This window comes from Polyodon spathula, chromosome 10 (genome assembly GCF_017654505.1).
Source record: "Polyodon spathula isolate WHYD16114869_AA chromosome 10, ASM1765450v1, whole genome shotgun sequence".
NCBI lineage: Eukaryota > Metazoa > Chordata > Actinopteri > Acipenseriformes > Polyodontidae > Polyodon > Polyodon spathula.
The window spans coordinates 34,241,847-34,267,653 of NC_054543.1; the positions used below are offsets into that span (position 1 = coordinate 34,241,847).

Genomic DNA, 25,807 nt, shown 5'->3' on the forward strand with positions numbered 1-25,807 from the left:
TATCATCTGTTTATTCTTCTTTTAAGATTGTCTGTTTACGTAACTAGACTAACATAACACTGAATTCGTTTGCATTAATTGTAGTTAATAATATTTAATGAGGCATTTGTTCCTATATAGCAGGAGTAAATTAATTACATCATAAATGTTGTTCTCTTATCATCACAGATATAGGAACAATGTTAACTGTTGGTTAAAATAAAAGATTTCCATTTATTTCATTTCTGGACAAATGTAATTTCTGGTAAGTCAAACTTCTAAATTCAGATTAACCATACTCTACTGTATTTAGCTTGAGAAAATATGTGGTTTAAAGTTATCAGTCAACTATAAATGAGAAAATATAATACATATTGTATATTAAATATACTGTATACAAATGCAAATTGTATATTTTGTAGAATTATAGTACCTTAGAATAGGTCTGCCACCATCATTCTTGGGAGCTTCCCATTTTAGATCAACGTGTCGCTTTGTCACTTCCACCACTGTAAGCGCATAGGGAGGTCCAGGGGTAGCTAGAGAAAAAAAAAAACACATTTAGAATCAAGTAATAAGAACTTATTTATTTTTAATTATTGTTAATAATAATAATAATAATAATAATAATAATAATAATAATAATAATAATAATAATAATAATAATAATAATACTTACTAAATGTATCTTTGGCAAGGACTGAGTCTTCCAGTACACAGTATTCACTCTGGCCAACAGCATTTTCTGCGGCAACACAGAATACATATAACGAGCCTTCAGAGAGTGGAGTAACTGTGTACTTGGTGTCCTTGATTGTGGTGTCAACTACCTGCCAGCCCTTGCGTCTGACATCTCTCTTCTCAACAATGTAATTTGTGATAGGAGAGCCACCATCTTTCTCTGGGGGTGCCCACTTCAGGTCAGCACAGTTCTTTGTGATATTCACAACCTGAAGCCAGCGTGGAGGAGAGGGAGGAACTGTAAAAGAAATAAAATTTCCTTTGAATCTGCTGTTCCTTTTTAAGTCCTCCAATTCACAGTATTCACTCTTGCTGACAGCATTATATGTAGCAGCATGGACTATATACAACAAGCCTAAAAAACCCTGTCATAATAATACATAATAAATAAGTATACTTACGCAATCTCTCTTTGCAAAGTACAGGATCGCTGGGTTCGCTAGGCTCACTTTCACCAGCAATGTTCACAGCTTTGACTCGGAACGAGTATTCCTGTTTTTCCATCAGTCCTTTAAGGAAGTACTCAGTCATAGGAACTCCTTCAGCTACACGGACCCAGTCTTCTGTTCCACTCTTTAGCAGCTCAACAACATAAGACTCAATTTTGGCTCCTCCATCATGTTCTGGTTTGGTCCACTGTAAGAATGCAGATGTCTTTGCAACATCTTTTACTAATGGCTTTCCAGGAGCCCACGGAGGATCTATTAAGATAAAGGGACATTTTCAATAGGGGTAAATTAAATACGTTTATTACATTATTTACATTACAACTCAGTACATAAGGTCTGTTTGCTTGTTTTTTTCCAACTAAAACTTTTGCTTGACCTAAGGTATGCCATACTGATAAGTGATTTCATAATATAGTTTGGTTTGCATGGTTTAAGCACTTACCAATAGGATCTTTAATTAGGATTTTGTCTGTTTCCAAGCTTGGTTTTCCTAGTCCAGCAAGGTTCTCAGCCAAGACACGGAATTTATACTTCTGCTTTGTTGGCAATCCTTTTACTCTGATAATTGGCAAAAATAAGAAATAATATAAGATAAAAATGTTCACAGCAAACAAATAAAATAGATTTTGTAAGATTCAAATAAAACATGCATATTGATCCCATTCCAAAATATTTTACCTGAATGTTGTGTCCATGATAGGGAGTTTGTTACACCTAATCCATTTGTCACTTTCTGGGTCAAGTCTCTCAACCCAGTATCCAGTGATAGGGCTGCCACCATCTTCATCTGGTTCATACCATGTCAACGTCAAAGAGTCTTTAGCAATATCAGAAGGCTCAAGGCGTGTTGGTGCACCAGGTGTGTCTAATAAATAAATAAATAAAAATATAATATATATGTATATATATATATATATATATATATATATATATATATATATATATATATATATATATATATATATATATATATATATATATATTATATAATAACAGTGTGTTTTGTCACAGACAGAACTGAACTGACAAAATAAAAATGTTTATTTGTTATGAAAATTAGAAGTGTTGCTTGTTGCTAAGTATATAATTGACTTACCAAAGGAATATTTAGCAACAATTGGAGTATGCTGCTCAGGCACCCCAACACCATACATGTTTTCAGCACTGACTCTGAAGACATACTCCTTAAGGGGAACCAAATTAAGGGCCTTATATGATGTTTCCTTGATAGTTGAGGAGAGTTTATGCCACACTTCACTCTCAACAGCTTTCCTTTCAATTATATAGTTTGTGACTCTAGAACCACCATCATCTCTGGGAGGGTTCCAAGTCAGGAAGCAGGACTCATTGGTGATATCAGTGACATCAAATGCAGCTGGAGGACCAGGTTTATCTGTTCAGGTAATACAAAGATAAGATTAATTGTATTGGCTCTAATTGGTAAAAATTGTGTAAAATCTCAGGTCCCGTGTTATAATAACGGACCAGGTGCCAGAATAATGAATTACCTAGAATGTTAACTTCAACGGTTGCTGTTGCACGACCACTGGTGTTCACAGCTTCAATGATGAAGGTAGCACTGTCATCCCTCTTTGTTTTGGAGATTTCCAAAGTTGAATGACCAGGTTTGGTCACAATTTGAATTCGGTCATCAGATTTCAGAACAAGATCAGCCTTTGTCCAAGTGATTTTGGGGTCTGGTTTGCCAGTCACAGTAGCTGGCAGTTCAATCTTGCTCCCTGCTTTAGCAGTTAGACCAGCAAGCAGTTTAACATCCAGAAATATTTCTGGAGCCTCTGTTGAAAAGAACAAAATATGTATGCTACTATTCTAGGGTACCACATAAACAAAATATAAGCTAAAAAAGTTTAGATTATATACCTTTGGGATCCACAGCTTGGACTTCATCGGTAGGTTTGCAAGGATTGCCAGCTCCTTGTCTATTCATAGCTTTTACACGGTATGCATACCATTCTCCCTCTTTCAGACCAGTGACCTGAAACCTGTACATTTTTCAAAGAAAATAGGATGACATTTTGCTTTGCAGTAAAATATCAACTTCAACAATTTTGTATACAGATTAAAACTTAAAAAATACCACAACAACCAGCAAAGGACTTACTTCATTTCTACAATCGGATCACTACAGGTTTCCCACTTATCACAGCCACGCTGGCATTTTTCAACAAGATAGCCCTTGATTTTCGATCCGCCATCATATTTTGGTGGCTCCCATGAAAGAAAGATTCCACTAGCTGATTTGTCTCTCCATTTAAGATTTTCAGGGGGATCAGGCACAGCTAGAATAAAAAGTGGTGTTATTAATCTATAAATCAAATGCTTTTAATTGTTTAAGTGAACACTATATAGCATATTATCTATGGTTCACATATTTGTACAGCTCAAAACTGAAACAAATTTAAATTATGCAAAGAAAAACACTTACAGGCTGGGGATGATACATTAACAGGTTCATCAAGGTGTGCAGGTTCCCCTGGACCACATTTGTTGCAAGCTGATACTCTAAACAGATATTCTTTGCCTTCAACAACATCTGTGACAGTAAACTCCTGGTCGTGTACACCACTAATAATCTGAAAAGAATGATTCATATGCTAGACGCTTGGAGAAAATTATATTTTAGGCTTTACTTTTACAATGTGATTTTTTGACATTTTTTTTTTTTTTACCTTGACCCAAGTCTTGCGATTTAATTCACGTTTTTCAATGAGGTATCCAGTCAACGGACTACCACCATCATGTTCTGGTGCCTCCCACATCAAATGCACTGCACTCCTAGTTACTTCAGATGCTTTGAATTCTCTTGGTGCACTTGGACATGCTAAAAAATGATGATGAATTTGTCAATTCAAAAGACTGCTTTTTATTTTTTAAACATAAAACACTCATTCTTAAAACTATTCCGTATTACATACCAATAACGTTCACATTGATTTCTCCTGAAACAGATGTGACAGCGTTTTCCAAATGCACAGTATAGATGCCCTTGTCTGGACGTACACTAGGGGTGATGACCAGTTCTGTAAAAGTTTCAGTAGTATCCATCTTCACACGGTCCCCACTTTCCAAGTCTTTGCTTTCGACTGACCACTTTGCAGTTGGCAGGGGATAGCCGGTTATGGGAATGCGGATCTTGAGTGGTGCTGGAACAATCACCTCTAGGCCATCTTTAAATGCACTTAAGTTCAAGGTAGGTGCAACTATAAGTGATTTAAAAAAAAAAAAAAAAGCCAGTAAACATTTGTTGAGAAATTATGTAAATGTAAACTTTGGAGATACCTGTATTTTTTAGCCTTTTTCCAAAATGTGTTTACCATGTGGATCATCTGCTGTCAGAGGTCCAAGTGCATCAGCTGGATCAGATAGACCAGCAGCATTTTCTGCAGAAACTCTATAAAGGTAGTTAACTCCATTTTTCAGGCCGGTAACCTGTGAAAAGTATATGAAACACTAATAAGCAAGAGTAAAAAAAAATCTTCATGTATACAACTTTTTTTTTTTTTTTTCTCATTTAAAACAAACTCAGATTAAACACATTACCTGATGCTATGCATTTTCTACATGGTACCAAACAAATTTAGTAGTCACTTATTGTAAATTACTTCTTACAATACAAATTCACTAAACAGGACTTTCCTGTTTGTACAAATTATTTTGGAACTAATTTTGAGTTGCCACAGTGCTCGCTCATTAATGCCATTTCCAAGAAGAAGCGCAAACATTGCACATTATCCTTGCAGACAAAAGCGAAGGTGTTGAAGGTGGTGGACAATACACCACTGTACAAGGAAAAAAAAATATGTTGCTGCAAATTTTAACATTATGTCAATCATTCTGAAAATCCAAGAGACAATAATTTAGGCCTATTAACAGCAAACTTTGGATGCAAGTCATCAGCGTTTCTGATTTGCTCAATACCGATGTTGAGGACGCCTTGCTTTTGTGGTTTAAAAATGCCTGGATCAGAATGGGACATGCAGATTTTAAGTGCAGTTCATTTGTAATGTATACTTTAAGAGTTCACTACAACTGTATTTTCAGAAAACTACCCAACACTTTTAAATGTGTAATAGATTTCATTGTACTGTAATTGAAATTTGAATTCAGTGTTACTGCAACTTCAATAAAAACTGGCAGTATGTATTTGACTGAGACTCCTCATAATAAGACATTTTGTTTTGCTGGTCCCATGGAATTCATGTTAATGAGAGTTGACTGTATATGAAACTTTGAAGTTACAGTATTTACCTTATATGAAAGAATAGGGCAAAGTCTTGCATTGCATCTCAGCCATTTTTCTGTTCCTTCTTCACAGCGTTCAATAATGTAACCTGTAATCTGACTTCCTCCATCACTCAAAGGAGTCTCCCATGTAAGCTGAACTGATGACTTGGTCTGGTCAGCATAGTCAAAGTTAAGTGGTGGGCTTGGCTTGTCTAAAATGAAGAAAGGTAAGTGAATCAAATATATTCATAAAGACGTATGTTATATTCTGATCTTAATTTCCATGTTATTCTATCATGAAAAAAAAGGTCTCAGAAAAAAAAACCTAATGGCCCTTGAAGCTTGAAAATTGTTATTATTATTTTCAAATACTAACCAATTGGATCCATGATCTTGACAGGATTAGAAGCTAGACTTGGTTTGCCGATTCCAGCTTTGTTCTCAGCTTTTACACGGAAGATGTATTCTTTGTTCTCCACAACATCATTAATTGTTGCAATCAGGTCCTCTGGCTTTGTCACCATAGCCACGTCCCACCTAACAGAAGTTCTGTCACGCAGTTCAACAATATAGGCTGTAATTTCAGATCCACCATCAAATGCTGGAGGTTCCCATGTAACAGTAGCACCGAATTTGCTGACATTTCCAACCATGACATTTAATGGGGCATCAGGAACATCTGAAAGAGAAAAATAAATTGCATTTTATTTTGCATCTACTGTAAATATTAGGAAGTGTGTGTCATATATATATTTTATAATACTTACCAAACTTGTTCTTGGCTTTGACAGGTTCATCAGTTACCACAGATTCTCCAGTGCCTACTCTGTTTCTTGCACTGACACGGAAGTAATACTCAACATCATTATGGAGTCCAGTCACTGTGAATTCAGGACAATCAGCATAATCAGTAGCCAAGGTCCAAGTCTTGCGTTTCACGTCACGCCTTTCAACAATATAGGCAATAATCTTGCTGCCACCATCGCTTTCAGGCTCTTCCCAAGCAAGACTTACTTCACCATCAGTAGTTTCAACAACATGCAAGTTCTTAACAGGTCCAGGAACATCTAAAAAGAAGTTAAACAAAACAAATAGTATGTTACATGACTGTTTTCTTTTACTTATTTAAACTAATGTTAAAGTTAGACTAATTATATCAGCTTACCGATAACATCCAAATTAATGAATGCTTCTGCTTTTCCATGTTTGTTCTGAATAACAATTTTGTATCGTCCCTTATCAGATTTTTTAGGATGTGACAATCTATAGATAGACATATCTGCTGATGTGTCAGTGTTCTGTTTCGGCAAGCTGATGTCTCCAATGAACCATTCTGCTTCTGCCCTTGGGTAAGCATCATAGGGGACAGTCATTGTGAATGGCTTTCCAGCATCCGTTACAAGGTTCTGGTCAGTGGTCTTGATTGTTGGTACAGCTACAAAATAAATTATAAAGCAATTATTCTTAAAGCTGTTCAGATGTGATACAGAAAATAATAACACTGAACTTTATAACATCCATTTCAATATGTCACACTTACCTGCCAGTTCAAGTTTAGCACTGGCATCTTTATCTTTGGCAATTACTCTGTATTGGCCTTGATCACGGGGCTTGATCTCACAGACCTGGAGTCTGTGTAGCTTGCCTTCACTCATCATTTGGTATTTGTCACCTTGAACAATAATCATGTTGTTTCTAAGCCATTTCACTTCAACTCTGTCTTTGTTTAGTTCAGCCTCAAAGATCACATCTGATCCAGGGGCCTCAAATGCATCTTGAGGTGGTCTTATAATCTCAACTGGGGTTTCTGAAGAAAGCAAATTAAATGAAGTTAATAGTCATGTTATGCCCATGTGAAAATATAAATTTATATACATACACACACACACTTGCCTTCAACAAAAAGCCTTGCTCTGGTCCTTCTATCCTCCACACCACATGCATATTCACATTCATCATCTGGTCTACATTCTTTGATGATGAGTCTGCACAATGTGCCTTCTTTCTCAAACTGGTATCTTATAAAAAAAAAAAAGTTAGGTTTAGTAATGTAATATTAATGTTAAGATTAAGACGGGGAAGGAGGGTTACAGACATACCTGGGGCCTTCTCTGATTTCTCTTCCATTTCTGTACCATTTCACAGATGGCTTTTCTTTGGAGAGCTGACATGTTAAGACAGCATCTTCAAACTCAGTGACTGTCTGATCTTGCAACTGTCCAGTGAAATCAGTTGGTGCCTCTGTAATAATCATTTCAGCAACAGATGTGTCCGCTCCGGCAATGACAGTGTATTCCCCTTCATCAGCTAATTCACAGTCTCTCACAATGAGTGTGTGTTTGTTCTTGTCTACTCTGTACATGATACGTTTGTCAAAGGTAATTTCCTTGTCATTCTTCATCCATTTCACAGTAATATTTGGACGATTAACTTTACAGGTGAAGCTGATAGTCTTTTTTTCCTGAGTTTCACAGTCTTCAAGGGGTTCAATAATCTTGATGTCTTCCTCTGTTGAAATTACATTGAAGTGTTAGTATACAATGCTGTAAAACTGTAGTTCTACTGTATTTTAAAACACAAATATTTAATGAATGATTTACAAAAATAACATGTTACATTTACCTTGAACTGTTAAGTTGGCAGAACATGTTGCTTGTTCGCCTCTGTGATTTGCCAATGTAATGGTGTAGTTGGATTGATCTTCCATTTGGGCATCTCGAATTCTAAGTGAGAAGACCAAATCTTTCTGAAATATGATGTATTTTGCACTTTCAAAAATTGTTTCACCATTTTTCAGCCATTTGGCTTTAGCTCCTTCGGTATTGACTTCACAGTTAAAGACAATGTCTTGTCCTTCTTTAGCTTGCTCGTCTTTGATAGGTGTTATAATCCTGAGTTTTTCTGTAAAATAACAAATACAAAAATAAGCATGGTAGAAGCAATATAATTGTATTATCAATCGTATGTGAAGAAATATATACTTTGTATTTGAGCTGGAATTAACAGACATACATTATTATTTATTATTATTTTATTATTATTATTATTATTATTATTGAATTTCATTAAAATGAGTTTTCTGGTTATGTTGAATAAACTGTTCTTAAATATACTTACCAATGACGACAAGATCTGCTGAGGCTCTCGAAGAACCAATTGAAGCAGCGTATGATCCTTCATCACCAGGGATACTGTTCTTGACAACAAGAACTCTTCTTTTGCCATCTGAGATAACATCATATTTGTCACTACTTTCAAGCTCCTTGTCACCCTTAAACCATTTAACTTCATAGGTGTCCTTGGATACTGAGCAGACAAATTCAGCTTTGTCCCCTTCAAGTACTTCCAAATTCTGTGGCCGAGAAATAAATTCTGCTGCAAGTTCTGTAATAAAACCAAATTAAAGCAGATTAATATCAACTTTAAAATATTTGAGAAGGTATAGGCCTTATGTAAAAAATGTTTTTAGATCAATAATAAAAAGGTCATTTCATTCCATACCATTTACTGTGAGTGTTGCAGATGTTTTTGAGCTTGGCAGCCTGCAATTATATTCGCCTGAATCATCGACATGAATATCCTGAATAACAAGGATCCTCTTCTTGCCATCAGCAATTTGCTCATATTTGCCACCTTCAGGCAGTTCTCTGTCACCCTTATACCACACAACTTCTGCACTGGGTTTAGAGACTTCACAGATCAGTTTAATGCTATCTGTTTCAGTGCCTTCAACATTTGAAAGATTCTTTGTGAAGACAGTTTCTTCTTCTGCAAAGACAAAAGGATAAACAGAATTAAACAGATACTTTCTAAATCAAAGACATGCCATAAAAATGAATTGTGTAAAATAAATGGGTGATAATGTTCTGAAATAATCCTTACCTATGACAGTAAGCATGCCAGAGGTCTTAGATGTCCTAGCATCACATTCATATTCAGCTTCATCATCAAAGATAGATTTGCTGATAATAAGAATGCGCTGGACTCCCTTGGAAATTATTTCATACTTTTTGCCTTTTCTGATCTCACTGCCATCCTTGAACCAGCGAACCTATTAAGTAATATGAAAATTAATCTTTTTAAATTTTGAACCAGACAATAAATGTGTTACACAGAGAGTAAAGGTTGCTTTATTTGCAATCTATTTTGACATTATAAAAAAAAAAAGTACAAACCTTTGCAGTTTCACGAGAAACCTCACATTCGAATTTAGCAGATTCTTTTTCTTTCACTTCAACATCAGTAAGAGGCTTTGTAAACTCCACATGTGGAGCTGTCAAAAGAAATACAATTTCCATATTTGTGTAAAAACCATAAATAACAACAAAAATGATTTCAGAATGCTGCAGCAAACCAAATTTTCAAATCACACATTTAAAATATACTTACGTTCAACATTCAGGAAAGCAGATGTCTTGAAGTCCTTTGCATCACAGGTATATGTTTTTGAATCATCAAGTGTGCAGCCTTGGATGATAAGTTTTCTGACTCTTCCCTTAGCAACGAGTTCATATTTTTTAGTTTTGTGAATTTCTTGTCCATCTCTGAACCATCTGACCTCGGCATTTTCTCTGGAAACTTCACACTCCAGGGTAGCAGTGGATTCTTCTTCAACTGTTTGATCCTCCAGAGGTTTAGTAAATTCAACTGGTGGTTCTGTAAATAAAAATATATTGGTACCTACCAAAGACATTTATTTATTTTTTCATTATATATATATATATATATTTTTTTTTTTTTTTTCTGTATCCACAATATATGTATAATTAGAATAAATCAGATCTGTTATATATATTTTTTTCTTGCAGTGAGAGATACTCTACATACAAACAGAAGATGATTTCTGCTTAGCTTTTATTTATTAGTTTTGTAATTTACCTTAATTATTTTAAGGACTATTTACCTTTTACAATGAGTTTAGCTTGTGTATTAAAGTCCTTAGCCGTCAGTTTAACATCACCAGCCTCATTCAACTGAACATCTCTGAGGGTAAACGTGTGAACTCTTCCTTCAGCACGTGTGACAACCTAATGAAAAGATGTTAAACTAACAATTAGCAACAGCATAATTTTGACAGAAATGTGTAAAAACATAAAAACACCTAACAGTTGTGTAATTGAAGATGTACTAAGTAATGATGAAATTGCCATTGTTCTTAAACCTGTCCAGAAGAAACATGAAATAACAATTAGAAGAGGGATATTTATGTGGTAGTGAATTTGTAATTATGAAAAAAATGTTCTGACTGTGAATTTGATTTGAATTAGATCCTGTGTCATTGTTTTCCACACACAGCTCTTTATTTTAGCGCATTCTGATGTTTTTGGATATTTTTTAATTTGGCTGAGATTTAATATTTGAGTTGTATGCTATTCTAAATTTGTATGCCTTCTCCCATGTAAGCAACCGAAGCAGTTAAAAATAACCCACTGGAATGCTTCCAGGGCAGAACAGCTTACTACGTTATCTTAAACCCAGATCAATTGCCTGAAATGGAATTCTAATCCTCTGAGACCCTTATATGTAGAAATATTGTAGCTGATGAATGACTAAAACAATAATATACTAAACTTAAACATATAACTAAATGATTATTTATTAAAAAAAAAAAAAAAACACCTCAAAATATAATTTTATTTTTTCATAGATCCACAAATACAATAATTCTAATTTGAAAAACATTATATAACATAACTAGTAAAGTATATTAAAAAAGGTTACTTGTGTAAAGCTATTACCTGTGTAAGGCTATTTCCTATTTATATTAACTATATTGCAATTGCTATAAATGTAGTGCTTTCTCGTGGGCTGTTGTAATAATAATAATAATAATAATAATAATAATAATAATAATAATAACTGAACACTTACTCTGTCACTTGATTCCAATTTCTTTTCTCCAAGGAACCATTCCACTTCAATTCCTTCATAGGAAAGTTCACAGTCGAAGGTTGCCGTTTCCCCAGCGGTAACTGTAACATCCTTCAGGGGCCTGAGTAGGCCAATTACCCGGGCTTTGGATTTAGGAGAAGACATGGTTAGTTACTCTCCTGTGCCAAGCGTTCTGTTATCCCTCAATTGCAAATCTCCATTTTGATGTCCCCCAAAAAGTCAGCCACTGCACTGGAGCTTTTAAGCCTCCTATAGTGACTCAAGGAGTGAGGGTCTATTCACTGGGATCCTTAATTTGCATATTCACTTTCCTGAAGATTACCGCGGTCAGCAATACATTTGGAAGGCATCTGTTACCCTTCCAATTGCACATTCCCCATTCTAGATAAGGCATGCGGCTTCCAAAATAGCCAGGGGACATGATTGGGCGACATCAGTTGGCACACAAACTTGGCTATCTGTCGCTGTCAATCAACCTGTCAGGTCTTTCAAAAATGACAGGCTGGCTGTTATCTAACCTTTTCCAAAAATGCTGACACATCATTTCATTTCATAACACTTTGTTTCTTAACAGTTTTTTTTTTTTTTTTTTTTTTTTTTTGATTGTGTTACACATTTCACAGCAGCATATAATTACACATTACTGTGATTAATAATGTGCTTCCACAAGAAGGGGTTTTCAGTCAGCTTTAATCTATTTTCCCTTACTGTACAAAACAGTTTAACATGAAACATCTTTTTATCAAATGATGCAAATATTCTCAATGTAGGGCTTTACAGGCTTAGCTCTTTTATTCGGTTTGGATATCTTCCTCTTTACTTTGCATTCACATTTTCAATATTCCCATAATCCCTTTCATTTAATTTGTTTCAAATGTTGTTTTTTTATGCTGCTAATAATAATAATAATAATAATAATAATAATAATAATAATAATAATAATAATAATAATAATACTTTTTCCATAAAACATTTGATAGAACATGTCCCTTGTTTTTTAGAAAATAATTACAATATACCTTTCACTCTCAGTTGAGCACTTGATTTAGCATTGGCTGCTTGGAAGTCAACAGCACCAGCTTGATCCATTTTCACATTATATAAGATAAGAATGTGCTTCATTCCCTCCTCCTTAGTTTCACAATCCTTTAAGGAGAAATATGTAATACATTAGTGTCAAATTAATGATTGATTTTATGATTAATGTGCATGTCTTTACTAAATTATCTGTAAAAGTGCAAAAAAAAAACCTTCTGAAATATTTGTCATTTGAAGACATTACAAGCATAATCACATTTTGATATTAGCTGAAATGAGAAACAACATTCAATAATATTTATTTCCCTTGTGCCTACAGTTAAATCTTTCAAAAGAAGGGCATTACAAAAAAGGGAAAAAAAAAATTTATTCATTTAGTATTTGTATTTAATCTTTAGAAAGTACCAAACTACATTTGAAGATAAATCCATTAGCAAAATTCTTACTAATTAACACCAAATTGCAGTAGGAAAAATGTAAATTAAGTCCAATGACATAAATGAAAGCTTACAGGTGATGGGTGTAAAGCTTCTCCGTTAAGCTTCCAGTTCCCATGTACATCTTCTTCAGAAATTTCAGTCTCAAAGCGGGCAGATTCAGTTTCTGTAACTTCAACACTGTAGAGCGGTCGCACGATCTTAATGTCGCGTTCTAAGGACAAAAAAAAGTGAAAGTGTAGATTCAATAACTATACTTTTTAAATGTTAAAAGACAGGTAAGTCAAGCGATTTATACCTTCAATGTTGAGATTAGAAGTTGTCTTGTCAGAGCCACAATCACAAGTATATTCTCCAATGTCACTCTTCAGTGCTCTCTTGACAACCAAAATGCGTTTCTTGCCATCAGCGGTGATGTTAACATTCTTGGATGGAGTAATTTCTTTTCCACCCTTAAACCATTTTACTTCAGCAGTTGCCTTACTGATCTCACACTGCAAAGTGACTTCATCTTTCTCTACTGCTGTGTAGTCTTGAAGCTTTTTAACAAAGTATGGCTCGCCCTCTGTAAGTTGAAAGGAAACAAACCATTTAATGTAGCATGGTATAATATAATGTATATGATAAAAAATAAAAATTGGAGAGTTCAAAAAAGACCCTCATTAGGCAATAATGATTTACCCAGGACATTAAGCATGGCGTCCGAGCTTTTTCCCATAGCCTCCACCTTAATGAGTGATGTGTCATCAATTGATACCTCCTTAAATACAAGGGTATGGACTTTGCCTTCATCTGTCATATGCACCACTTTGCTTGGAAGCAGGCGAGTGTCATTCTTGAACCAAGTAACCTGGACATTGTCATGAGAAAGTTCAACACTAAATTCTGCAGTCTCACGCTCTTTAACTGTAACATCCTTGATAGGTTTGACAAACTCAAGTCTGATTCCTAAAGAAAAAGAAAAAAAATGATAATGTTAACAAAACTTAAAAGTCTGTTATAGCTGTTAATCATGTTATTATTATTACAAAATAAAATGTGTTAAATCATACTAGCAGCATACCTTGGATGATTAGTTTGCCTGAGGTTCGTTTGTCTTCAGCTTCAAACATGAACTTGGCTTCATCTTCATAGGCAACTGATTTAATTATAAGTGCATGCCTATTTCCTTCTGCTACAATTTCAAATTTATCATCAGCTTTTATGGTCTGAGTTCCTTTTAGCCAGCGGCTGGTCTTGGCTTCTCTTGAAATTTCACATTCAAACCTAGCTTCATCTTTCTCAAACACTTTAACATTGGCAAGTGGAGTGATGAAGGAAAGTGGAAGCTCTGTAAGGTAAATAAAAAATATATATACATAGATATATATACATATATATATGAAGAGGTTCATGACTGAAACCAGTTTTAATGGAGAAGAAGGAAATAGAAAAGTACCTTTAACTTTAAGATTAGCTGCACACTTTGCATTAGCTGCCTGGAAGGAGACTTCACCAGACTGGGCAATCTTGCAGTTGTAAATTGTCAAGACATGCTTGGTACCATCCTCAACCATTTCAATATCCTGTGTTTGTAAAAAAAAAAAAAAAAAAAAAGTATGTTAAATTAGTAAACAACAACATATAGGTAAATAGATATGTAGACACCATTATATCTATCTATATATATATATATATATATATATATATATATATATATATATATATATATATATATACTTTTATTTGAAAATGTGAATCCCATACCGAGGAAGAAGACAAGACTTCTCCCTTCAATTTCCATTGAGAATGAACATCACTCTCAGAGATTACCACTTCAAAACGTGCTGTTTCTCCTGCAAAGAGCTCCACGCCATACAAGGGGCGCACCACCTTTATATCCCGAGCTGTAAAAAAAAAGTAATTAGATATAAATGCACATATAACAGTACATGGCAAAAAAATGCATATGTAGACAAGGCAGGTCTCAACACTTACCCTCGATGTTTACATTTGACATCGTCTTATCGGTTCCACAGTCACATACATAATCTCCCTTGTCTTTACTTTCCACTTTCTTGATGGACAAGATTCTCCGTTTTCCTTCTGACTTTATGGTAACTATCTTTGAAGCTTTGACCTCCTTTCCATCTTTAAACCACTTCACAGGGACATCTTTGCTGAGTTCACAGTCAAGAACGACCTCATCTTTCTCAACTGCGGTGTAATCTTGTAACTTCACAATGAAGTATGGGTCTCCCTCTGAAAACAATGTTTCAAAAACAGTGGTAAGTTTGAGATTTCAGATACATGCATGCATACATATTGTACAGATATGGGCAAAAGTTTTGCATCAACTACAATTTTAACATTGAGACATAATTAAAAAAAAAACTATATTAAAATAATTTAGATATTTTATTTAATATCATGTAATCTAAGAAACAACAAAATGATATGGCAAAATTCTACTGGAAGACATAATAGTAGTACAGTATTTAATGTTACATTTCGAAATGTCAGATTTTTTAATTTGTGTCAGTTTTTCGTTAAGTAGATGGAAAATTGCAAAGTGGTATGTAATTCAATATAGGTTAAGGTAACATTATTTAGCAGGTTTCATTTGACTATGAAGCAAAAACTCTATAGGGTGATACAAAACTTTTGGCCACAGCTGTACATACATACTGTACATACAAACAAATATAAAATTTACACAAGTAAATGTACACAACCTGTTTATTGAGTGATACATTATTCAAATGTGCTTTATTAATAAGTTTAGCAATTATTTTAAATTAACATAAATATAAAAAAAAGAAAATGTATTACCTAGAACAGTCAGGTTAGCCGTCGAAGAACATTTATTGGCATCTACTTTAATCTGGCAGGTATCATCTAGAGTGACTTCTTTCATCTCTAAAACATGTTTCTTGCCATCAACAGAGGTAAGGATTGTTCTGCTTGGATGAAGTTTAGTCTCATTTTTGAACCAAGAAACTTCGACATTCTCATGGGAAAGCTCAAATTCAAACCGAGCGGTTTCACCTTCCTTCACTGTTTGGTCCTTTAATGGTGTGATGAACTTCAGTCGCATACCTAAAATATATTTGTTTAGTTAGTTCAACTAGTACACCATCAAAGAATTAAGACACCCAACTGCTATCAGCACTAGAAAAAAGCATGTGACATTAATGAATATATTTTAATTGTTAACTCACTTGTTATAAAACATAAACCGTTTTTTTTTTTTTTTTATTAGTTATGACGAGGGCTGGGATTTAGTCACGATGGTTGCGGGTGTCAAGGATTCCGTCACTTTTGTTAGTGTCCACGATTTTTGCTGATGTGCGTGACTTGCGGAGATGTCAGTAAATTGTGTTCCATTTGTATGCGATTTTATTGGAAAATGTTTATCTTATTAACATTAAATTTCACATTTTAAAAAATAACATTATTAAATAAAATTATTAATTCGAATAAATAATTACATATTTAGAACTAGCTCCGACACCGTACTTTGCTCAGGAGCCGTTGAGGCCCTGGCACTGACAAAAATTAGTACATTTTCTCTCTACCACACTGTTCTTAGGGAAAACCGATGTTCTGCTAAGCCAGGGGTTTTCAACTGTGGGTACGTGTACCCCCGGGGGTACTTCTAAGAGGGTTCTGGAGGGTACGCAGGACGACACAGAAATGCACAAATGAAAACGAAAGTAAAAGAAAATAATGATCTTTAATTATTTTAAACGGTATTATATATTATCTTAACAGTGACGTATACTAATTTAATCTTTGTTTAGCAGCTCAAAGTTAACGGGTCACGGAAAAAATAAAAATAAAAACACCTGTACGCACGCGCGATTTCGATTGCACGGATTTCCACTCTGATATATAGACGAAGCAAGCGTCTGGCGATTGCCTGGTGAGCGCTCTGTGTTGCTCGTGGTCGTTGTTGTTTTCAACTGGTCGTATCTGTGAAGCACAGTGTTTCTGCGTTTTTTAGAAGTATAAACGCTCTGGTAAACGTAAATAGTCATCACAAGACTGTTCATCACCGTGGCTGTATTTTATTAATATGTTCGCGTTTGATACATTTTTTACTTGCAATAGAAAAATGAAAGAAAACACAAAAGTCAGAAAGTGCAAAGCAACATAAAGTTATATAGAGGCTCTTTGGGTCATTTTTAGTTAATTAATTGTAGTTTTATCTTGAGGTTAATGTTTTTGATAGTGTAAACATTTTAAACGGCACACATAATTATGCTGAGGTGGGAAGTAGTAACGTGATAAACATTTACAGTGCAGACTATTTTGTATTATTTATAATGACTTTTCCAAATAGAAAGCAAAAGATTCCTAATTACTAGCTTTTAATTCTTTGCAACCAAGTTTTAAGAATTAAGCCTACTGTTTGGTTTTCTCTCTCAGCAATTTGTCAGACCCAGACTGTTGTGTAAAATTATGTATAAAATAAATGGGCATAAAAAAAGAAATGTGTTGACCAGATTATTCTGCCTTTTACTTGTACCACAACAGATGAAATCGGTGAGCACTGAGACACTGTTTTTCTTTTTTTTTTATTTTTAAAAAGAGTCTGCAGGTCTTCTTTTTATAATTGAATTTTTGCTGTCATGGTTGTTTTTTTTTTTTTTTTTTGGAGTAGAAAAAAATCTGAATCAAACTAAAAATTATTTTAAATTATTATTCCTCTTTTTGTTTAATTGTTGTACAGTTGCACTTATTTGAATGTATATGTCTCATGTCAGCCCCACACCCTCTTTGTGTTATCCTCGTGTGTGTATTTCTAGACCCCAGTGTGTTACTCTTCCCATCTGCTTACCCTTTCCCCAGTTTGTGTCTTTATTATCTGCTCAGCTCAGTGCTTGTAAATGATACTGCTAGTTAGCAGTCACCATTGCAAAGTAAATAAAAAAAGCAACAATTTGAAATTCCATTTGCTTGTCTCATCCATCTTTGCTGAACCTGTGCACGCCATGTTATGCTTTTATTAAAGACAGTTCTTTTTTTTTTTTTTTTTTTTAATACCCGTGGCTTTATTCTCCCTGTCATTTTCTCAGTGATTTTGAATGCATTGACTGTGACTGCTCCGTGATTTACGTCCAAATTTTCTGTGAAAAACTCCTAGTCCTATTTATGACATATTACAGTAATAAAAATTGTGGCTTGCATTTTTTACCAGTACAAGAAAACATTTGATTTTATAGTAAATAATCATTTTAACTTGTTAGCAAAATTAGACTGTTACTGAACTAAGAGCAGTTTTATAATGTAGTTTACTTTGTTATATATGGTATTATCACCAGTAAAAGAAAATCATTGGGACTGTAATTAACATTTAAACGATTAACCAATTAGACAGATTAGACTTTGTTTTATTCAAAACTGCATTGACAGGATGAAGACATAATAACTTGCCTGTTACAATGAGTTTTGCTGTGGACTTCTTGCCATTTACTTCAATGGTGTATTCTCCTTCATCCTCAAAAGCAGCATTGTTGATGACCAATATATGCTTCTTTCCATCATCAATAATGTCAAATTTATCATTGGACTTTATGATATCTGAGCCTTTGGTCCACATGACCTTTTCAATATCTCTGTTAAGCAGGCATTCCAACTTCGCCTGCCTTTTCTCTGGCACAGTGACATCCTTTAGTGGAACAGCGAAGTCCAGTTCCACTTCTGCAAATTATGTTAAAACACCATTAAACTTGATTCACTTTGATTATGTTAAAAACAACAACAAAAAAAAAAACACACTCAAGTTTTGTTTGGCAGGGCAGAAGCCCTGCTGCTGTAAACAGTTTGTAAGGTTGGCAGGGATGGGGTTAAATATGTCCCTGCCAGCAATCAAAGGTGTGCCCATTCAACAATTATGTAATTGGTGCTAATTGGGGGATGGCCTATGTAGAAAATGAATCAGAAATCCTTTATTTGTTGAAGGAATATTCATGTTTGTGCTTTTGCTGGTGCTGGTACTGGTACTGGTACTGGTGCTGGTGGTGGTGCTGGTGCTGTGATTTCTGTATTGGTTTTCAATGCGGTACTGAAGGCTAATACCCAGCCTACAATTAGTTATTCTTTTGTTTAAACCTTTTATTTTGGCCCCTGTACCGTACTTATTTCGTTCCTGTTTTTGTGTTGGGTTTTGTTAAATAAACACACTTAAACTGCAGCTTTCTGTCTTTGGATTTATTATCCAACTTACCCTTCACTTTCAACATGGCTGTAGTCATTGCGTTTAATGCCTGGTAAACAACTTCTCCAGCTTGTTCCATTTTGACATTATGTAGAGTGAGCTGACGTTTCTTACCCACTGACTTGATCTCACAGGTCTGAAAAATAATTGCCATTTGTATTATTAAAATAGAGACAGATAACAGACAATACATTAAAATATTAAACACTTCTTGGAATATATATATATTTTAAACAGAACTACACGTCGGATACATTTCGTGTAAATTGCAGAAAACATTAGAATTGTTGAAATATATACTACAAATCAAGCTAAACACTTACAGGTGATCGGTGCAAGACCTCCTCTTTTAGTTTCCATTCTCCTGGTACATCTTCCTCAGAAATTTCTGTTTCAAAGTTGGCAGATTCTTTTTCATAAATTTCAATGCTTTCCAGAGGCTTTAGAATCTCTGCTTCACGTTCTAAATGAACAATAAAGAATGGTAAGCTCTCGATAAATATAAAGCATTGTTTATCGTAGCTGTGCATATTTGTGATTTGTGGTTATGAAATCCTTTATTTACCTCCAAGAGTTAGTTTAGCTGCGTATCTACGACCTTCAACTTCTACAGCATATTCCTCAACATCTTCTGGAGCAGCGTTCTTCACGAGGAGAGTAAGCTGTTTTCCATCCTTTAAGACTTCAGTCTTTTCGGTTGGAGTCATAGGGATCTCAGTGTCTCCCTTGAACCACTTCATGTTTGGCGTATCCTTATAAAGTTCACATTGAAACTTAGCCGTAGTTTTCGGTTTGACATGTTGGTCTCTCAGGGGTTTCACTAACCAATCTCGAATTATTTCTGTAAGGCAAATAGTTATATTATTGTATGAGAGTAAAATTAACATTGATGTTTCAAAATCTCTTTCACATATTGCTAAAAAAACAAGATATTTTGAAGTCCATACCTATTACTTTGACAGTTGTTTGACATTTAATGTCCCCAGTCTCCACAGAATATACACCAGCATCTGATTCCTCAGCATCTGAGAGGGTGACAGCATGCTGCAGTCCAATGATATTCACTGCGTACTTGCCAGCCTTTTCTTCAAGAACTTTACCATCCTTCTTCCAGATCACATCTCTGTCTTTACTGAGCTCAGCATGCAAGTACAGAGGCTGTCCTTTGATGACTGACATCTCTTCTTCGAGTGTCTTTGTGAAACGCACCGGCAGTTCTAAATACAAAAAATAAATGCAATGTACTGTGTTCTATGCCACCTATTCTAGAAATATATTTGTGTACTGTCTTCAAACCCCCATTAAACAAAAAAATGATATGGATGTTGAAGCCACAGCTTAGATTTGAATATAGCATTTCTTACACACTGACAAAAATAAGACATATTTGTTATTGAATCATGAGTCTTTTGGGATAATTAAAACATTTTAGACTCATGTAACTTAAAGAGGATGCAGTAAAAAAAAAAAATACCTTCGACAATGAGTTTTGCTGTGGAGGTCTTTTCTTTGTTGCCAATACGGGCTATGCATGTGTACTCGCCGGTATCTGAAAGCTGCACATCGATAATCGACAGCTTCCTGTCTTTACCATCTGAAGTAAATTTGTGTTTAGGGCTTTCTCTCAAGTTGCTTCCATCTTTCATCCAAGAAGTGACTGCAGTTGAAGGCGAAATCTGACACTCAAAGACAGCTGCGGCGCCTATGGACTCTGCTTCTTCTAAAACAATATCTTTCAGTTCTTTGACAAACTTCAGTGGGACTGCCTTAAGCTGGAATCCAAAAGGTGACTCATCTGGAGGCTTGTCACCTCCTGCACCAGGTCTTAGTCCCCTCCTCTTATCTCCATCACCAGGCGAGGGTGTTTGTCTCGCTAAAATTTAGATTTGAACACGTTATCTTTTCTGGAGGTTTGATCGTACGCATGCTTGGAAGAGGAGTTGGAATGATGCACTTATATGCAGGCTTTCAGTCGGAAAAAAGTAGCCGGAGATGCGATTAGAGCAAAGAAAACTGAATCAACGAGACTCCAACAAGATTTCAAGCAATGCAAAATGAGGAATTGTTCTTCTCTGAAGCACCAACAATGCATTATATCACATGCTTAAATAAACTTAGGTGAATTTGATATATTTCGTCCACTAGTTCTGACACGGAAAATGGCGGTATTCACAGATCTTTGTAGAAAAGGATTTAAACCCATTTTCTTAATAACACTTACATTTTACTTTCATGACACATACACGGTCAAGAGCTTTTTCTACACAGACATAGAAAAAGATGCATCTACATGGATTAATAGCTATGATTAGAGTTAATAAAAGTCTAAAAGTAGATGCAAGAAAAAAAGCCTCATGCACATTCCAACTTATTACAACTACTGTGGGTGCTTAATTCTTAAATATGTTACAGGTACACCAATACATTAGAAAACGTCATATACACTTAAATAAATGTGCGACTTATTTTCCAATTGATTCCATGCAAATCAGTTGGATACTACTGTACTACTGTACATACAAATCTCGAAATCAGTTTCTAAAGGATGTTGAGCACATTTCATCCAACTAGAACCAGTGTAAAACAAATCTTATTTCCTGTGTATTTTGCATGCATAAGTTTGTGACTATTCATCTGTAAAGACTGTCCCTCTCACCTTTTGGTAGCCCTCTACCCCTGCCAGCTTCCGCTTTGGGTGCTTTGCCATCTGTAGTAAGATAGTAACATTATTATCTGCTCATTGCAAAAGTTTATGTAATAAGAAAGCATTTTCAGCTGCACAATAAACATGATGTACACATGATTTTTACTGAAAAAATGAATATGGGGAGAAGAGTTTTAAGTCACAGATTAATGAAATGAACCACTGTTAGATGTACTTCCACAATGTTGCATGAATATTAAAAAGGACTTCATACGTCCTTAGGTTTGTTAAAGATGGGAAAAATGCATGTTTTCTTGATGTTTGTGTACAGACAAGGTTTGACAGACAGACATTTATGACAAGATGAACATCACTTTATTTCATGCAAACATTGTGAAGACAAATGTAGACCAACACATATTTCGAGATTATGGGGAAAAAAAATAAGTTTTTCCAAAGCACAGGATGTGAGGCAGTCAGTGATGGAGGTCTGCAACAGCCGTCTCACCTCGTCTTTCACCAGTCTTTCCTGGAGTCTCAACAGCTCCTTCTTCATTTTCAGAAGCTTCTCCCCAGTCTTCAGATGAAGCATATTCCTCACGTTCAGAAAGTTCAGACCCCCAGGTTTCATCCTCACCTACCTCTTCTTCAGGTTCTTCTTCAAATACTTCTTCTTCCAAATCTGTTGGAATTTTCTTTAGTTGTATCATTTCAGGTGACACTTCTTCCTTTGCTGGCACCTTCCCTTTCCCAACTTTAAGTTGGGCTGCAGGGGTTTTTTCTTCCGGGGACTTGGTTTTCATAGGTGTTTTCTTGAGAAGAGGAGTCTTTTCCACAGGTTCTTTGACAGTAGGTTTTTCTTGAGGCGCTTCAGCAGCCTCTCTGCTTGGTATTCGTTCTATAGGAATTGATTCAATAACCTTCAGCTTTCCATCAACTTTGGGGGAAGGAGTCTTCTTAAGTTGCACAAGTGGTTTGCTAAGATCGACATGTTTAAGTGATACATCTGTGTCTTTTTCTTCTGGTTCTTGTGGAAGTTTTCCAACCTTCTTCATCTGCACATGTTTTTCCTCTTCCTTTGGACTTTTACCTTTGATTAGAGGCACACCCTTGACTTTTGGCTGTTCATCTATTGGAATGGTTGCTGGTTTTCCAGGTTTCTTTAATGGCAAAACAGGTTCACATGGTGCTTCTGCTGTTGGAACCTTGTCTGGTTTCTTTATGGCATCTGGTTCTTTTTCTTTTTCCTGTGTTGGGATTCTTTCCACTTTTTTCAATGCTATTTCTGGCTCTTTGGGTAATTCATCTTTAGGAACCCTCTCACCCTTTTTCAAGGTCAGTTGTTCCATTTCTTGTCTCTCCATTGGGAGTAATTCACCCTTTTTAATCTTTATACTTGGTTTTTCAGTTTCTACAGGCACCTCATCTTTTGGCTTCTTTTCAAAGGGTTTAAGTGTCACTACCTCTTTTTCTTTGTCCTGTGTTGGGATCCTTTCCACTTTTTTCACTGCTGCACCTGGTTCTTTAGGTTCTTCATGTTTAGGAACCCTTTCACCTTTTGCAAAGGTTACTGGCTCCTTTTCTTTCTTTGCTGTAGGGAGTTGTTCACCCTTTTTATACTGCATACCCAGTTCTTCAGTTTGTACTGGCACTTCACCTTTTGGCATCTTTTCAAAGGGTTTCAGTGTTACTACTTCTTTTTCCTTTTCCTGTGTAGGGATCCTTTCCACTTTTTTCAGTGCTGTACCTGGGTCTTTGGGTATTTCATCCTTAGGAATTCTCTCACCCTTTCTCAAGGTTATTGGAGCCTTCTCTTTTTCAGCTATTGGAAGTCTTTCACTCTTTTTGAACTTGATGCCTAGTTCTTCAACTTCTGCTGGGGCTTCATCTTTAGGAACCTTTCCAAATGGTTTAAGTGTCACTACTTCTTTTTCTTTGTCCTGTGTTGGGATCCTTTCTACTTTTTTCAATGCTGTTTCTGGCTCTTTGGGTAATTCATCTTTAGGAACCTTTCCAAATGGTTTAAGTGTCACTACTTCTTTTTCTTTGTCCTGTGTTGGGATCCTTTCTACTTTTTTCAATGCTGTTTCTGGCTCTTTGGGTAATTCATCTTTAGGAACCTTTCCAAATGGTTTAAGTGTCACTACTTCTTTTTCTTTGTCCTGTGTTGGGATCCTTTCTACTTTTTTCAATGCTATTTCTGGCTCTTTGGGTAATTCATCTTTAGGAACCTTTCCAAATGGTTTAAGTGTCACTACTTCTTTTTCTTTGTCCTGTGTTGGGATCCTTTCCACTTTTTTCAATGCTATTTCTGGCTCTTTGGGTAATTCATCTTTAGGAACCCTCTCACCCTTTTTCAAGGTCAGTTGTTCCATTTCTTGTCTCTCCATTGGGAGTAATTCACCCTTTTTAATCTTTATACTTGGTTTTTCAGTTTCTACTGGCACTTCATGTTTTGCCTTCTTTTCAAAGGGTTTAAGTGTCACCACTTCTTTTTCTTTGTCCTGTGTTTGGATTCTCTCCACTTTTTTCAATGCTATGACAGGCTCTTTGGGTTTTTCGTCTCTAGGAACCGGTCCATCCTTCCTGAGAACAGTTTTCTCTGCATCTTGTGTAACAGTAATTTTTTCAAATGTCTGTAGAGTTTTACTATGTTCTTCTTGCACTTCATATTTAATACCTGATTCGGACTCTTGAGGAATCACACCAACTTCCTTTAATGATAGTTCATAGCCTGCTTCCTCATACGTTGTTGTTTTAGAGGCTTTCTTAAGTGATATACCTGATTCAGTTGCAAGTTCCTCAGAAGGAATTTTGCTAACTTTCTTAAGTAGTATAGTTTGTTCTTCCTCTTCCCACTCTTTCGATATCTTGGTTACTTTCTTTAAGGTTGGTATTTCTATTTTCTCCTCTTCCTCAGTAGGGAATTTACCTTTTTGTTTAAGAATCTTTGGTGGCGCGCTGGGTTTTTCTGAGGTGATAAAGGTTTCACATTACATTTAAAACATTTATTACAAACAGAAAAAAACATACACTAAACATAATTGGAACGCACATATAAACACAAAAATATAACTAGTCCTTTCAGTTCCACATTCTCAGATCTCAAACACTGTTGCTTTCAGACCATCTAACAAACTGTAAAAATACATAGATACATGTAAACACACACAAAAAAAAGACACAACATGAACACCTCCATGCCCTTTAAACAACAGTATGTTTAACAAAAATACAATTTGTAAAAAATAAGAAAACACAAAGAAAAAGACACATCACGTTGAAATTGAATGTATTGATCACCATACCTTTTTTTGTATCTGCTCCTGGAGCTGTCACAGGGACCATTTTCTCTTCTGGTTTAGAATCTACCAGAAAAAAGTAACATTCAATTTAGTATAGACATACAGAAAGCAACCTTAGCCTTTGGGAAGTGTAACCACAGCAAGAAAATATTTCATAATGGATATCTGGTATTTTTAGATGTAATGGATGAACACATTAGCAAAGAAGCGCATAAAAATTATGCTTTTGAAAACACCGGACAACACACAGAATAACACATTTTTTGTTAGTATACAACATAACACTTTCAGGGTCTAAATAAAGTACTTCCTTAATTAACCCATGAGACAATAGAAGAACTGTTGGATATCACAATACTTACCATAATATGATGATATCAAACATGTCTGTTAAAACAAGCAATGTGTAATACAGAAAATCATTCAGATCAGTATGAAAAATAAGATTTCGGATTAGCATTGATGGAATCATGAGTTGGTTTGTGAAAATGGTTTATCCATCTACCTTTTACTGGTTTAACTACTGGTTCCCCCTCCTTTTTGGCTGCAGGTTTTGAAACCTCAGGTTCTGGTACCTTCTTCATGGCAATTGTGGGCACTTTGAAAAAACATTTACTGTCTTCAGAATTTAAATAGTAAAATATATATTGTACTGCTACAATTAAAAAAAGATATACTCTCTAAATGTGCAGAACTTATACATATATAGAAACCTATTTAATGGTTATTTTTCATTTTCATTTTTATAGACATGTTGAGGTATAAAACCCAACATGCTTCCTGTTTATATTTTAAAATATGTAATTCACCCATCATATAATTTTCACTCTGCATACGGATGACGGATTTTAAGGCCTTCTGTACCTTTTTCTGGG

At 35.2% G+C, this 25,807-nt stretch overlaps 1 protein-coding gene across 1 annotated transcript in view; it reads right to left on the reverse strand.

Moving 5' to 3' along the window:
• Positions 1-25,807, reverse strand: part of LOC121321943 (titin-like) — a 170,646-nt gene that overhangs the window by 74,352 nt on the left and 70,487 nt on the right. The window contains exons 107-154 of the mRNA XM_041261332.1: positions 25,797-25,807; positions 25,438-25,530; positions 24,936-24,995; positions 22,136-24,598; positions 21,640-21,690; positions 20,458-20,856; positions 19,931-20,200; positions 19,549-19,824; positions 19,307-19,446; positions 18,993-19,119; positions 18,200-18,466; positions 15,593-15,859; positions 14,759-15,022; positions 14,528-14,667; positions 14,220-14,346; positions 13,845-14,111; positions 13,463-13,729; positions 13,080-13,346; positions 12,856-12,995; positions 12,326-12,452; positions 11,286-11,428; positions 10,318-10,441; positions 9,804-10,070; positions 9,590-9,687; positions 9,297-9,465; positions 8,916-9,182; positions 8,532-8,798; positions 8,037-8,315; positions 7,514-7,922; positions 7,308-7,432; positions 6,955-7,221; positions 6,580-6,849; positions 6,182-6,481; positions 5,791-6,093; positions 5,439-5,626; positions 4,505-4,619; positions 4,106-4,390; positions 3,860-4,011; positions 3,616-3,763; positions 3,292-3,469; positions 3,051-3,172; positions 2,678-2,965; positions 2,266-2,562; positions 1,848-2,034; positions 1,612-1,727; positions 1,122-1,421; positions 659-958; positions 413-518 (exon numbers count right to left, since the gene is read on the reverse strand). The exon at positions 25,797-25,807 is cut by the window's right edge and continues 64 nt beyond it. Of these exons, the coding sequence (XP_041117266.1) occupies positions 413-518; positions 659-958; positions 1,122-1,421; positions 1,612-1,727; positions 1,848-2,034; positions 2,266-2,562; positions 2,678-2,965; positions 3,051-3,172; positions 3,292-3,469; positions 3,616-3,763; positions 3,860-4,011; positions 4,106-4,390; positions 4,505-4,619; positions 5,439-5,626; positions 5,791-6,093; positions 6,182-6,481; positions 6,580-6,849; positions 6,955-7,221; positions 7,308-7,432; positions 7,514-7,922; positions 8,037-8,315; positions 8,532-8,798; positions 8,916-9,182; positions 9,297-9,465; positions 9,590-9,687; positions 9,804-10,070; positions 10,318-10,441; positions 11,286-11,428; positions 12,326-12,452; positions 12,856-12,995; positions 13,080-13,346; positions 13,463-13,729; positions 13,845-14,111; positions 14,220-14,346; positions 14,528-14,667; positions 14,759-15,022; positions 15,593-15,859; positions 18,200-18,466; positions 18,993-19,119; positions 19,307-19,446; positions 19,549-19,824; positions 19,931-20,200; positions 20,458-20,856; positions 21,640-21,690; positions 22,136-24,598; positions 24,936-24,995; positions 25,438-25,530; positions 25,797-25,807 (12,093 nt within the window). The remainder of the gene's footprint in view (positions 1-412; positions 519-658; positions 959-1,121; positions 1,422-1,611; positions 1,728-1,847; positions 2,035-2,265; positions 2,563-2,677; positions 2,966-3,050; positions 3,173-3,291; positions 3,470-3,615; positions 3,764-3,859; positions 4,012-4,105; positions 4,391-4,504; positions 4,620-5,438; positions 5,627-5,790; positions 6,094-6,181; positions 6,482-6,579; positions 6,850-6,954; positions 7,222-7,307; positions 7,433-7,513; positions 7,923-8,036; positions 8,316-8,531; positions 8,799-8,915; positions 9,183-9,296; positions 9,466-9,589; positions 9,688-9,803; positions 10,071-10,317; positions 10,442-11,285; positions 11,429-12,325; positions 12,453-12,855; positions 12,996-13,079; positions 13,347-13,462; positions 13,730-13,844; positions 14,112-14,219; positions 14,347-14,527; positions 14,668-14,758; positions 15,023-15,592; positions 15,860-18,199; positions 18,467-18,992; positions 19,120-19,306; positions 19,447-19,548; positions 19,825-19,930; positions 20,201-20,457; positions 20,857-21,639; positions 21,691-22,135; positions 24,599-24,935; positions 24,996-25,437; positions 25,531-25,796) is intronic.